Raw genomic sequence first — 14,220 nt, 5'->3', positions numbered from 1 at the left:
TGGGTCACAGTCACCCCCCTGCCCAAGTTGCCTAGTCCTGAGCACCCAGAGATGTGGGAGGAGCTCAGAAAAACCTTCAAGAAGGATAGGAGGAATCTTGTGACATTTGCTTGTATTTCATTTCTGTGGGCAACTGTGGTTTTCCCTCCCCTCTGTACCTTCTTTCCTGGCTTTCTCTCCCTGCCTCTGGTCCTTCCATCAACATCTCCCCCTTCTCCCCATCCTTCTGCCACTGCTCTTTTTCCTCAGCTTCTCAAAACGACTGTCCAAAAACCCTTTCCCAGCATGGCCCTCGGCTAATTCCACACGCCACCTGCCTGCTGCTTGGGAATCTTACAGCAGTCAAGGCAGCTCCCTAGAGCATACAGAGGATCTGGGAAGAATTTCTGAAGCAGAGCTGGAAGGCTGTGAGGACCATAAGGTCCAAAAGACTCCCTGAGGGTTAAGACTTAAGAGCAGAAGTTTTGCCATCAGCTTCTAGGATGAGTCTGGGAAAAGCAATGGGCAGTGGCTGTGGTCTGGGCCAAAATTAAGCTCAGAGCTACCCTCCTCTCAGAGCCAAGTTCAGCCTTCGTCTTCCTTTACAGGGAATAATAACATCAGCCACAAGGTCATGTCCTGTGGTGTCCACTGAAGCTCTACACATGAACCCAACCATGGACCTCTGGGTTTAAACAGGAGCCTCAAGGATAGTACAACTGTGACTGGTCCCCTTACTGTCCTGAGTGACCCACTGGGGCTCCTTAACCCAAGCAAAGCCCTGAAAGCTTACTTTTTCCATGTCATCAAACGGTACAGCTTTTTTGGCTACTCCCTTGGGCCTCCTTCAAGTCTCCATCAATAGCAGTTCTAATGGACTGGGGTTGCAGCTTAGCAGTAGAGCACTTGCCTACCATGTGTGAAGCCCTTGGGTTCAATCCTCAAGAATAAGAATTAGAGGGCCGGGGATTTAGCCCAGTGGTTCCATTGCCTGCCTCGCAAGCTCAAGGACCCGAGTTCGATCCCCAGCACAAAAAAAAAAAAAAAGAAAAAAAAGAATAAGAATTAGAATTAGAATAAGAATAAGAGTGCCAGGCATGGTGGTGCACACCTGCAATCCCAGCATTCTCAGAGGCTGAGGCAGGAGGATTAAAAATTCAAGCCCAACCTGGGGAACTTAGTGACTTAGTGAGAACTTGTCTCAAAATTAAAAATTAAAAAAGGGGGCTGAGGATTTAGCTCAGTGGTGCCAATGCCTGCCTCACAAGAGCAAAGTCCTGAGTTCAATCCCTGGTACCAAAAATAAAGAAAGAAAGAAAAAAATTTGAAAAGGTCTGGGGATGGAACTCAGTGTGGAGGCCTTGAGTTCAGTTCCCAGTATTGCATCACAAAAAATAAAAATAAGTACATTTTAAAAAAATTCCTAGAGCCCCTCCCCTTGTTCCATTTTGTCTACCACCTCCAGGAGCCTGAGCAGTATTGGCATGATGGATCTGGACTGAAGGCTCTGGCTGTCACTGTGCTGCTCTGGTCCCACAGAGGTGAAAAGGCAGGATCCTGGACATCCAGTGCTGCCTGGGGACCTAGGATACTACCTTCAGTTCCCCACACCTTGGCCCAGGTTACCTCCTGCCAAGTGGAGAATGTCTCCCCAGGACACAAGTGCCACTGGCTTTTAACTCTAATATCAGGATAATTAAGCTTTTCTGTGAGCACAGTTTGCTGCTGATGCAGCTGCCTGGAGCCCTGGCATTTATTGAGCACAAAGTAATAATTTATTGTCCTTTGTACGCTCAAAAGCCATCTTCATTATCGGCCCAGGACCGAGCTGCCACAAGGGCACGCAAGACTCATCAGCTGCCTCACTCAGAGATGTCTTCCCAGTTCACACTTGGCACCCTCAGGTACCAGGATGGGGTGGAGAGAGGTGGGGAGAGGGTTGCTCTCTCACATAGAGTCAGGTTAAAACCTAACACCTTAGCGGGCTGCTCATGGTGGAGAGGGTGGCAGGCTTGGCTGGGCATGGGCAACGCGGAAGGGCGGCGGCCGTGCGCCCACACGCTAGGGCAATCCTTCCCCTGAGCAGGCGGTGGCGCGGGCGCCTGTGCTCCTGCGGCTGGGGGGGGGGGGTGCCTGCGCCTTTGCTCGAGACTTTACGGTAAGCCGCTCCTCCCGCGCCCCCGCCCCCAGCCCCGCGCGGCGAGCCCGGGCGCCGACGCCAGGCGCTGGCCGTGGTGCTGATTCTGTCAGGCGCTGGCGGCGGCGGCGGCGGCGGCGGCCCCGCTCCGGCTCCCTGGCCAGACCAGGAAGGCTCCAAGCCTCGCGGAGCCCCTCGCCCTCCCGCCGCGGCCCCGGCTTGGGGCGCGGCTGCAACCAGCACCCAGCACCATGCGCCCAGCAGCCCTGCTGCTCCTGCCCTCGCTGCTGGCGCTCGTGGTTCACGGTAAGGGACCCCGGCGTCCGGCACAGGACGGCAGCGGGTCGAGGTCCCGCGGGTAGGAAGGGAGGACCGACCTAGCGCTCAGCTGCGCGCGTCCGGTTGCCCAGCCCAAGCTCCGAGTCCCTCTGGCTGCTCTGCCCTCGGCGCCAGCCGAGCCGGGCGGGGCGCAGGCTCCGCGGGCGGGAAGCTGCCGCGGCTCCCGCCATTCGCGCCTGGCGGAGACCTCGCCTTTAATCATCTCCCCGGATCTAATGGGATTTCTCTGCTGCAATTCATCACGCCACCCCTCCCCACACACACGCGCTCACCCCGCGCTACCTCGCCACACTCGGGGAGTCTGGGGCGCCGGGGCGCGGGTCGGGGGCTGCGGGGCGGTGAGCCCGGACAGTCTGGCTGGCGGCCCGCGATCCCGCCTACGCTGCTGCCAGCCAAACTTCGCACGACTTTGCCGCCGGTTCCAGGGCCTCTCGCATCCTTACTGCGGTGGAACCTGGCCGGATGTCGGCCGGACCTGGGGTTAGGACGTCGCTCACCTCCCTCCGCCTTGGCACTGGCACGCAAGAATCAGAACCTAGAGCATAATTTTAGGGAGACACTCGAGGACCCCGGGGCCAAGTATCTGGCTCCTCTGCCTGGCCCGGGCTGCAGTAGAAGAGGTCCCGGGATAGTCTGTCCTCCCCAAAGTCCTTCACACACACACACACACACACACACACACACACACGCACACACACACATCCCGAAAACCCCCAGAGCTCTATCCCCCGCCCCTGGCCTGCCTTCCTAACCCTTCCACCCGTCGAGAGGACTGATTCCCTATCCCTCGGCCCCAGCCCCCCTCGGGGAGTCACATCCTCAACTCCACTGGACTTGGGTCAGGGGAAGCTTGGCCCTGGAGTAGGCAGAAAGGGAGTTTGGGGAAAGGATAAGGGTTCTGTGCTGTCTTGTCTGGACCTGCCGTCCCGGTTCAGACAAGCTGTTTTTCGAAGCTGATTGCTCAGGTCTTTCTCCCGCTTCTACTGGTCGGCTAGTGGGGTAGAAACCGAGCTCGGAGTTGCAAACCGCGGACCCTCGCCATATGATTCGTAGCGCCTGCTGTGGAGGAAGGAAGAGGGGGAATTTCTAACCTCTGCGCTGAATCTTTCCCTCCGAGTCTGCGGTCAGGGCAGCGCTGGGCCCCTGCACGGCAGATTTTTTGGCTTTACCGCCCCAAGGGCGTGGAAGCTGCTCTCTGAGCTTTTAGCTCTACTCAAGCGCGGTCCAGTGTCCTCTCCCAGCCACCTGCCCACACCGGGTCCTCGAGTGGCATGGGTAACTTGGAACCGTGTGTTCATATTGAGAGGAGGAAAAAGAATCCCTAAACCCTCACCCCAGGCATGGAATGGGCAAGGAGAAGCCCATAGGCGGGGTAGCAGTCCAGTACGCCCCTCTGAATTCAGGATCTGTGTCGGAGTCCTGCCACATCCTTGCTCTGGACAGCTCCCCTGAGGCACAGGGCCGTTGTCTATTCCCTGGATGCATTCTGGGGCCACACTGTGCCAGTGTATGCGTCTTGGTGTGAGTGTAATTGGCACCTTGTGTGTCTGGAGTAGCAAGTCCCAGGTTGTCTGTGCTTGGGAAGGTCTGAATAATGGGTGAGAACTCAGCAGTGGGCCCATGTGAGGCCACTAGAACGAGGTTGGAGGTTGCAGCCTCCGCCAGAGGACTCCTTGGGGGCTGGACTGAGACTTCAGGTCTCCAGGAGGAGGGCTGATATGGCTGGGAGTTCCCGGAGCCCCTCTGAGTTTGTGGAGGGTGGATGTTGGGGGGAATTTGCCCACTCTGTGGCTGGAAGTCTGTGTGTCCCCTGCCAGTGTCCTTCTCTGATCCAGTAGGGTCTTCAGTGCTCCTTTGGGGGGCAGGGGTCTGATTGTTGAGGAAGACTTTTATTTTCACTCCTCAAGGGAGGGGAGAAAGAAGCTTGGCAGTGCCAAGCATGGCAGGTGAAGGCATGGACACCGGAGCTGGGTGGCTCCATTAGCTATGATTCTGGTTGTTGAGGGTACTGAGTCCTCTCATAGGGAGACAGTGCATTTGGCCATCTCAGAGTCCCTAGAGATTTCAGTGAAGGAGAGCCCTGAGGAGCAAAGGCCTAGGGCTGTGAGGCTTCGAAGCTAGGGCAATGCATCCCCCAGCTTAGTAGTCTGGAAGCCCTCAGAGCTTTGCTCACATTTGAGACTCTTGCAGCCAGGCGCAGCCCAGCATCAGCAGGAGTCCTGGGAGCCAGAGGCCCCAGAGGCTTTGGATATAGGGTGAGGATGGGCCCACCTCACAAACCCAGTTCCCTATTCCCTTCTGCACCCTCTGTGAAGAATTGGCCCAGACCTAAGGGGCACTGTGGACCACAGGGTATCCTCCCAACTCATGGGCAATCTGGGGGAGATCTTGCCATAGTGAGGGAAGAAGGCAGTGAAGGGGAGGCTGAGCCTGCCCAGGCCTGCTGTGTCAGTTTAATGATTTTTAATGAGCAATTACCTTCAGTCATTCTCCTAATTTCTGAATATCAATAAAGTTAATTAAACTCTGCATGTGTGAATGTGGCCTGGGGAGACTGTGAAGGTGGAAGCAGTGAAACCAGTGAGATGGGGTCTCTAGGGTTGGAGGCTGCCTCTATGCTGTGTGACCTTGCACCCACTCTACCACCTCTCTGAGCTCACTTGAGAGTGTGATGGGAAAAGGGGGGGTGGGGACTATGAGTCTTAGTGTTTACTCTGGCAGGAACTAGAAGATGGCTTACAGGAGGTAAGGCATGGAGGAGGAAGGAGAGAAAGGGAAGGAGAATTTGGCATCCAGGATCCCCACTGCTGCAAGGGTTAACAAACCAAGGCTGTCTTTACCTAAAATGGTAATTGCTACTTGCTTCCCACAGACTCTTCTATTTGTGCTGGATTCTGACAGCTTTTTCTTGAGTCTGGGGGCTGCTACAGAAGGAGCAGACCCTCTGTCCTACTCCCTGTTCCCTATCCTACAGTTTAGGGCCAGGAACTGGTACTGGGGACAAGGAGATAATTTGGATTCCACTCAAACCCTCAAAGGTTGATGTGGTGGGCCAAAGGTCCCCCTGGGCTTCCGAGGAGACCAAAGGACCCAGAGACTGCTGCAGAGAGGAGGGGGAAGCCTGATTTGGCTTCTTGCCCCTCACAGCCTAAGCACATCAAGTTTGGCAGGTCCTGGCGGCCATCCCGGCCTCCTCAGTAGGTTGGCAGCTTAAAATGTCTTGGGGATTCTGTGGGGTGCTAATGGGGAGCAAGGAGACACAGGGGCTGGGCTTAATTAGAAATTAAGCTTCTGTGCCCCCCACCACTATGACTGCCTGAAAAGGGAGGCATATCAGAAAGCCTGCTTCCTTCACTCCTCTCTTCATCCAGTCCCAGATTCTGCAGCCTCCTCCTGCCCTTCTAGTCCCTACCTCTCCCACCCACCCACTTCCACCCCACCCCCATCAAGCTCATCTGCCAGGTTGGGCTCAGCTCTAGAATCCTGCGCCCCCACCTGTGCAGAGCTGTCAGGGCTCAATGCTCTATTCAACCCCCAAACAAGAAAGAGATCACCAAAAAGGGACCTATAGGCAGGGGTAACTTTAGTAGGGAACTTTTGAATCCACATGGTTAAGAACCCAGCCTGCCATGTGGCCTCAGGCATGCCCCTGGCTTCTCTGGGTCTTCACTCTTTGGAGCCTTCAGTGTAAAAATGTTATACCAAGTTCATGGTTGCCAAACCTAGGAGCATATCTGGGCCTTAATCCATGCAGATTTCAGCTTGTCAAGCCATGCAGATTCCTGGGTTCCCAGGTTACTGGCCTATTCTCATGGATGGGAAGCCAGCTTTTATAAGTAAATAAATAAATAAACAAAAAAAACCTGGAGGAGGTAATGGTGCCAGCCCTGATGCGCAGATACTAGGAGATCTCCAAGGCCAGTCTCAACAGGAAGCAACAACTCCAGGAAGACAACTAATCCAGCCAGGCCAATGGACTTTCAGCATCAATTCCCCAAACTAGCCAAGTTCTTAATAGCTCCTGAGATCTTGCCATTCCTTCTCCTGATGTTATTGCCCTTCCAGGGCCAATCGGGCTCACTCTACCTCAAATATCAGCTTAGCTGGCACATCAGTAATTTTTCAGTACATATTTATGGGGCATCTACTCTATGGTTTCTTGTTTTGTTTTGTTTTGTTTGGTACTGGGGATTGAACTTGGGACCTTGTGCTTACGAGGCAGGTGGTGGCACCACTGAGCTAAATCCCCAGCCCTACTCAATGGTTTCTCAGAGAAACCTGTCCTCCAGCCTAGATCAGAAGACTCTTTCATGCTCGCACTGTCCCTCACTTCACCCATCAAGGTATACATCTTGTTAGGGCACAAGTGCCTGGTTGCTTAATATTTCTCCCAGCAGTAAAACTGAACTCAGAAAAGAGGACATCAAGCCTGTTTTGCTCCCCTATATATCTTGGGGCAGCTGAGAATGCCTATTCAGGAGAAGCTTGGGGTCAGGCCTGGTTAGTATGGAGAGGTGCACCCATGGCAGCTGGAACCTCATCTTGAAGCTGAGTTTGCACAGCAAGCACACTATTTTTACATAGATTGTATGTTAGGATTTTTTCCCCTTTCCTAACAGTTGGCCAATTATCCCAACTGTAAATTATAGCCTTTACTTAGTTTTTTCCTTCTACAAATTAAGCTGTCATGCCATCAGCCTGAAGTAGGTTGGGGGTGGCATGCTGATGGTCATTCTTCAAGGGGTAAAGGCTCTTCCCAGTCAACCCTTAGTGTTACCACTGTTTGTGTCCCCAGTGGCACAGAGCCTAGCACACAGCAGACATTAAACTTGTGTTGATAAATTCATGCAAATTGCACAGGTAGACATCAGTGGAGATAAGCCCAGCACCCAGCCTTCCTGACTCTTTCCCATAGCACCTACCCACCCAGCCCTGTGCTGTATGAGAGGGAACTTCAGGACTCAGGTAAGGGAGGGAGGGACAGCCTTACATCTTCTGGCTCTAAAGCCCCTCATCCATCTCAACTTCAGACACCCCTCACACAGCTTGGAGGAATCAGTGTGAAACTGGGATCAGCCCTGAGCTGACATGCCTTTGAATGGAGAAGGGAAGGAGTCCTAAGATTCCTCTAGGACCATAACAATTCAGGTTTATGAGCCTTTCATAGGTCCTAAAAAAGCAAGCCCTGGGATATAGCCATTTACCATTCATTCATTTACTCATTCCACAAGCATGTATTGAGCTATGAGGTGTGCCCCAGGACACTCAGGGGCCCAGGTTTCACTGGTCAGGCCTTTCACGTACATTTCCCACTTAATACAATAAAAGATTAGTTATTCCCACTTTTCAGATAGGAAAACTGAGTTACTGAGATATTTAGTCACTTACCCCAGGCTACTTAGTAAGGCCACTCCAAAGTGCCTGCCCATTTTGCAAAACCTGGCCTCAGCCAACACGGTGTCCATCCCCACCACCACTCCGACTAGGGCAGAGCTTCAAAACACGCAGATGGAAGTCCAGGAGAACTCACTATTCAAACAACAGCAGGGCCGGGGATTTAGCTCAGTGGTTTCACCGCCTGCTGCGCAAGCACAAGGACCGGAGTTCGATCCCCGGTACCAAAAAAAAAGCAATAGCATCAACAGTAATAGCAAACATTTATTAGGTACCAATATGTCTCAGGCTCTCCACTAAGTGCTTTACATACATTAATTTATTTAGCCCTCAAATCATCTCTGTGAGAAAGAAGTTATTACCTTCCTTTCACAGACCAAGTTCAAGCTCATATTGTCACAGACTCAAGACATTAACAGCCCCTAACTTTCTTCTAGAACATTTCCGTTCATGACAGTTGCTTCTCTGCTGATACCTACTCTCAGTCCTTAATGCTGTAGGTTAGAGACATTTTATCTTGTCCTGTCTTTAGTGGCAAAGGAATGAAACACCCTTTATAATAATTGGAGGCCAAAAAAGCATGGGGCCTGAAGTCAAGTGAATATGCTCCCTGAAGTTAGGCCCAGACGTCAGTGACCTTAGGTGACCCTCCCATCCTTTGGGGGCCTTGGTGAATGAGGACTAGTTTCAACTGTCCTGACATCTTGGGCTGCCCCTCCCCTCAGCCTGCATGGAGCCCCAGCCCCCAAGTGGGAAGGCCCAAGCCTGCCCCAGCTTTCCTTCCACCTGCCTACCTGCTGCCCAGCTGCCAGCCCTGGGAGGGGAGGATCGATGCTGCAGCCGCAGGCAGAGTGTTGTTGGTCATTGATTGTTGAGATTTCTCAGCGGGCTCAGGAGCAAACAAACCGGCAGCTTCTCCAACAACAATCCGGGTCTCTGGCTGCAGAGTCTGGAGCCTTGCTGGTAGGCAATCTGGCAGGAAGGGAGGGGGTGGGATAGGAGGTCCTGACTAGGCCCAAGAGAAACAGGGGGCTCTGGCCAGAGATGAGTGGGAACTGAGTGGGAGTGGGAAGGAGGGCAATGGAGACAAAGTGAAGATGAATCCTAGACCCTGTGCATGCTTTGTTTGGTCCAGCCTCTACATTTTGCTCAGCCATTGTTCCATATGTGGAATACCATCGCAGATAGCATCCTTCTTGGGATTTTGTTGCTGTTGTTGTTGTTGTTTTGGTACTGGGGATCAAACTTGGGTCCTTGCACCTCCTGTATGTATGTATTTAAGACAGGGTCTTGCTATGTTCTTCAGGCTGGCCTTAAAACCCGTGGCAATCCTCCTACTGCAACCCCCCAGAGTGCTAGGATATAGGCATGTGCCACCAGCCCCAGTGGTCCTTTTTATTTCAGTTCTCCCGCCTCCCTTCTTCTTGATCACTCAGCCCAGATGGCGCTCTCTGTCCTCTATACAGCAAATACCATCCATCAAGAACTTGGCCTGTCCATCCTTCACCCACACACCTATTCTCCATCCAACAGCTCTCTATTCAGCACCTACCAGGTGCTTTTGATAGACAGGAATAATCTCTAGCCCTAAGGAACTCAGTCAGGGGGGAAGCTGCCTTTTTAATAAGCTCTTACTACCTCTCCCACTAGATCAAGGACCTTTTGATTTTAATTGAGTGAGATACACATGAGATGCCAAATAGAACCTACATGATCCAACTATCCTGACCTTCAGAAGGACAGGAGAATCTTGACGAGGATCTACTCTGGGCCTCAGTTCCTCATCTGTAGCAAGTGTTCACCATTCGGTTCAGTAAAATCCCAGCAAGCACCTGAGGTCCTCGGGCCAGGCCATGATGGGTGCTTTCCATCACAATTTTTCCCATCTCTGCTTGGTTTGTGTGTGTCCCCCTAACTCTCAAAAAGGCAAAGCAGGTGCAGGGTTTCCTCCTGCCACCAAACCATGTGCTACTGAATCCAAGCAGTGTATCCACCTCTGTAATGCTGTCCCCATGGGGCTCAGCCAGAGGAATCATGACACCCCATCGTCAACCTCAGCCTGTCCCTCAGCACCCTCTCCACACATACCTCCCCTACACACAGGCTCTACTCTGCTCCTTCCTCTACCCACAGGGCCCTCTCTCCAGCTGGTTGGCAGGCTAGGAGGGCAGAAGGGGTGGGGGTAGAGGGCAGTAAAAAGTGCCTGAACCACTGAGCACTGCCCCCATCTCATTTGCATGCTGTTTTCTTCCACTTTGTTCCCCAGATCCTTATTAAAGGCACCCTGCTTTTAAGTCAACCCTGCCCCTCCCCACTCCAAGCCCAGATTCTTCCACCCCACACACAGCTTCTCCCTGCTCTCCCTCCCTCCTAGCCCAGCAGCTGAGCACCAGCTCCTTTGTCTCCCAAGCAGCCACCTGCTGAGTGTCTGGCCCTGGTCCCACCAGCCGCCAGGTGCCTAGGGAGCCTGGGGGGTGGCTCTCACACAGTGTGGGGAACCAACTTGTGCCTCAGGGAAGAGACAGTCCCAAAAGAAGAACAGAATCAGCAGAGTACTGGTGAGGAAGCCAGGATCCCAGGGTTTAAACCCAGTGCTGGTCTTGCTGGTTGAGTGATCTTGAGTAAATTGTGTTGCCTCCCTGTACCTTAGTTTCCTTGGGAATTCAGGGTGCCTGTTTGTGTTCCACTTCTTTCAAAGACAGCAGCAGAATCAAAGGAAATCAGAGGGATTAGTGGCTGGGAAGAGACCAGGAGTCCAGCCTGAGGTTGAGGCTCTGTCCTCCCAGAGCCGGATTTCTCTGACACTGGGAGGGGTAGTCACTGGAGGGCTGGATCAGATGCCCAAGGAGTCTGGGGCAGGACTGTTAAGACAGGGGTGAAGGATGAGCCTCAGCCTGACCAGGTCAGACCAGGAAGGCGAGACCAGCAGGGCAGAGGGACAAGGGTTGGGTTCAGGATGCTTCTAGGGCCTTCACTCTGGCATACTGCTCTGATGAATATTGGGGTTTTTTGGGGGGTTTTTTGGTACCGGGGATCGAACTCAGGACCTTGTGCTTGCAAGGCAGGCACCGGAACCACTGAGCTAAATCCCCGGCCCAGTTTTAGACATCATTTATATCTAGCAAGGAGGACTGGGGTGTAGCTCAGTGGTAGGGCCCTAGGTTCAATCCCCAGCATTGCAAACAAACAAACATACATCCAGTAAGAATGTAAAACAGCTGGTCCAGCAGCTGGCAGTCCCCCTCCTATCCTGAGGCTCTATGTTGTAGATGACTGGAGGAGATGAGGATCAAAGAGCCCCTGGCATCTCCAGGCAAAGGTGTGAAGGTGGGCCCGGCAAGGCACACATAAGAGAGGTCATTCACACATGTACTTGCCCAGATTCCCTTGTCCCCCTTCTCTCACTGCCCACTCAGTGGCCATCTTGTAGATGAGCCCTAGTCCTTTCCTACTGGGTCCAGCCACACTGCGTAGTTGGGTCCATCTGATGTTCCTGGGGTTCTGGGGAAGAACTCCACATAAGCAGGTAGCCAAGTCTGTGTGCATCTCTGCCTGGCTTGTCCACTTCTCCCTAGGCATCTGAGTCCTCTCTCTGCATTCTGGGACTGGGGCTGAGGTGTATGAAGCCCATTCTATTCTTTTTTTCCCCAATATTGGGCTCCACTGACCCCTCAAGGAGACTCACAGCTGGAACTGCTGTTGCTATTTTTAGCAGCTCTGTACCCCTCCCCTCCCCCATTCAGGCTTTCCAGGAACATAGAGGAACAGACCAAGCCTGGGAAGCCTCACCTGCTAGGGTGTCAGGCAGATAAGGGCCCTTCCCAGACTCCCACAAGACCATGGAACGAGGGCACATGAGCTAGTCCACAGGTGCAGGGCCCATGCCCCAAGGCAGGTTAAGTTACATCCCTCCGGCCTGGGGCTGGAAGCAGGTCCCAAACTGCCCTCTCCCTGCCCTACCTCCACCCCACCAGTTCTGCAGAGCAGACCCCAGACCTCCAGTGAATAGTGCTAGGCCATTTGAAAGGAAAGCCATGGCTCCTGGGTCTCTCCCGTAGAAGCTGGTAGAGGCAGAGGAACCCCAAGGGAGGCACACCAAATGAACTCACATACCCAGGGACTGGTGCGGCCCCTACAGTTCCCAGAGGAGTTTTGAGCTCCTGCTGCAGCACAACTCTGCCAAAATGACACCATTAAAGCTCACTACCCTCTAGATCCTTGAGGATTCTGGGTCCCATCCTTATTACTACCTCAGCTGCTCTGGAAACTGGCACGAACTGGAAGAGGATGGAGCAGAGCAGTTCAAGGAGTCTGAACTAAAGGCACCCCTCGCCTCCCAGGGAGCCATCCTAGGGTGCCTGCCCCTAGGCTCTGGCTATCTTTGTTCTCAGAGGCCTTTTGTTCCAGCATCTGTCCTGTCTGTCTCTTGAGCTCAGCAGGAAAGGGATGCCTCAGGTCTGCCTTCCAGGCCCAGCTAGGCCACTTCCCACAGGCCAAGTCAGCTCTCTGACCCTGCTTCTTCATCTGTGGGATGGGGAGGATGCGTAGCTGGTGTAGGTGAAAAGTGGCCCAGAGCAGGTGGTCAGAAAGGTAGAGTTTTCTGGGTCTTTAACCCCCTACCTGTGCCCCCAACATATATATGTGGACAGAAACATGCTACGTGCCCTCACACATATACATACACATACACTTATTCACATTTTCACGTGTGTATATTCACACAGTCATACTGACACATGTACACACTTGCACAAATATATTCACACATGCACACAAATATGCTCACATAGGTATGTAAACACATACTGCCTAGTACTCCAATGCTCAGCAAAAACTTACCGATGACTAGAGATGAGATGGGCTCCAGTACATACAACAGAGCACAATCCCTCCCACCCACCAAGTCCCCTCCACTTCCACCCCTACTCACCAGGAGTCTCCATTGGCCCCTAGGGTTGGACACTGATAATAGAAGACTCATTACCTTGGCCTACTTACCCAAAGACTCTAAAAAGTCAGGAACCAAGAGCCAGGGATTTAGCTCAGTGGCACCTCGCCTTCCTTGCAAGTGCAAGGTCCTGAGTTCAATTCCAGGTACCAGAAAAAAAGTCAGGAACCAAGAAAAACCAGAGAGGGCAGGACAAGCCCAAGATCACACAGCTTGTCAGTGGCACAGGTACCTACACACTGGAGCCAAGGTTCACCAGGCTTTTCAGCTTCTACAGCTAAGGACAGAAACCCTAGTCACCTGCAGGGTAGAGAATAGCCAGAGTCCATCTCAGCATTAAGGACCACAGTAGCCCAGAGATCTGGGCCCAGGGCCCCTCCAACCCCAGCCAAACTCCCCCAGTCTATCTCTTCTCTGATGCAGCAGGCAAAAACAGCCAGAGAGCAAAGATGATAAAGTCAGGGAGGTGAACTTGGCCCTCATATACAAAACAAGTCTCTTCATCTGACCTAACGGCCATGGAATCTTGGGGCTGCCAGGCTGGTTATTCAGCTCCAAAGTAGATCCACATGCTGGGAATGGAGTTGGCTTTTGAACATCAAGGTGGGGCCTGGGAGGAGGCATCAGCCCAGAGATGCTGGTCTGGGGCCCAGAAAGATATCTGCTCTGCATCCCTGGCACCTTATGGCCCTGTCTTGCTGGACTTTGTGGCTAGGAGGGACTATCTATCTTTGGTGGGTATCTGGAGCTGAGCAGGAGACAGAAGATGAAGGGAATGCTGTTTCTCCCTAGATCACCGCCTGGCCCCGTAACTTCATTACTGGGCTGGGCTGAGCTGGCTACAGGTTGAATGCAGTTCCTGTCTCTGCAGCCTTCCTGTCCCCACTGACATTTCCAAGGTTTGCCATTCAGAGAAATATGATCTTTGCTGCTGACATGGTGGTGGTGAAAGTGACTGGCCCTGGGGGAAGGTTGTGACCTGAACACCCAGCTCAGGGCCACATCCCTCTGCCCACTCAGTCCACACCTCCACCCTGGGACCAGAGGGTAGTTCTACTTCCTGCCTAACATAGCAGGCAGGAGTTGTAGTTGGGGGTAGCAGATGGACAAAAGGAGCCGATGGTCAGAAACCCCTACAGTGAGGAAGGAGGCCAGGACCCACCTCCATGCCTACCTGGACCCTTGCTCTGGCCACTGAATTGAGAGAAGGCATAATCAAGATGAAATACAGTAGATCAGACTGGAGGAGATGTTGACAAGGGAACCCTGCTGCTCCTCCCACTCCTTCCTGCATGCTCCAAGGGCTAGGGCCATCTCTATGGCCCCTAGTTTCCAGACCTGCCCTCTGCCGTTCCCCTAACCCTTACTCCAGGCCCCCAGCATGTGTGCCACCAGCCTAGCCCCAAGAACTGTGGGCAGGCAG

At 53.2% G+C, this 14,220-nt stretch overlaps 1 protein-coding gene across 9 annotated transcripts in view; it reads left to right on the top strand.

Annotated features, from left to right (window-relative positions):
• The first annotated feature begins 2,161 nt into the window (after window positions 1–2,161).
• Window positions 2,162–14,220, top strand: part of Sez6 (seizure related 6 homolog) — a 46,724-nt gene continuing 34,665 nt past the window's right edge. For all 9 annotated transcript variants that reach the window (XM_087191546.1, XM_021238224.2, XM_013076812.3 and 6 more), the window contains exon 1: window positions 2,162–2,422. In XM_087191546.1, the coding sequence (XP_087047672.1) occupies window positions 2,368–2,422 (55 nt within the window). In that variant the 5' untranslated portion in view covers window positions 2,162–2,367. The remainder of the gene's footprint in view (window positions 2,423–14,220) is intronic.

The sequence above is a fragment of the Heterocephalus glaber genome, unplaced genomic scaffold (assembly GCF_053883595.1).
Source record: "Heterocephalus glaber isolate CG9 unplaced genomic scaffold, H.glaber_assembly_v1.0 deba00001564, whole genome shotgun sequence".
In the NCBI taxonomy this organism is placed as follows: Eukaryota; Metazoa; Chordata; class Mammalia; order Rodentia; family Bathyergidae; genus Heterocephalus; species Heterocephalus glaber.
This window is presented reverse-complemented; position numbering and strand designations above follow the sequence as displayed.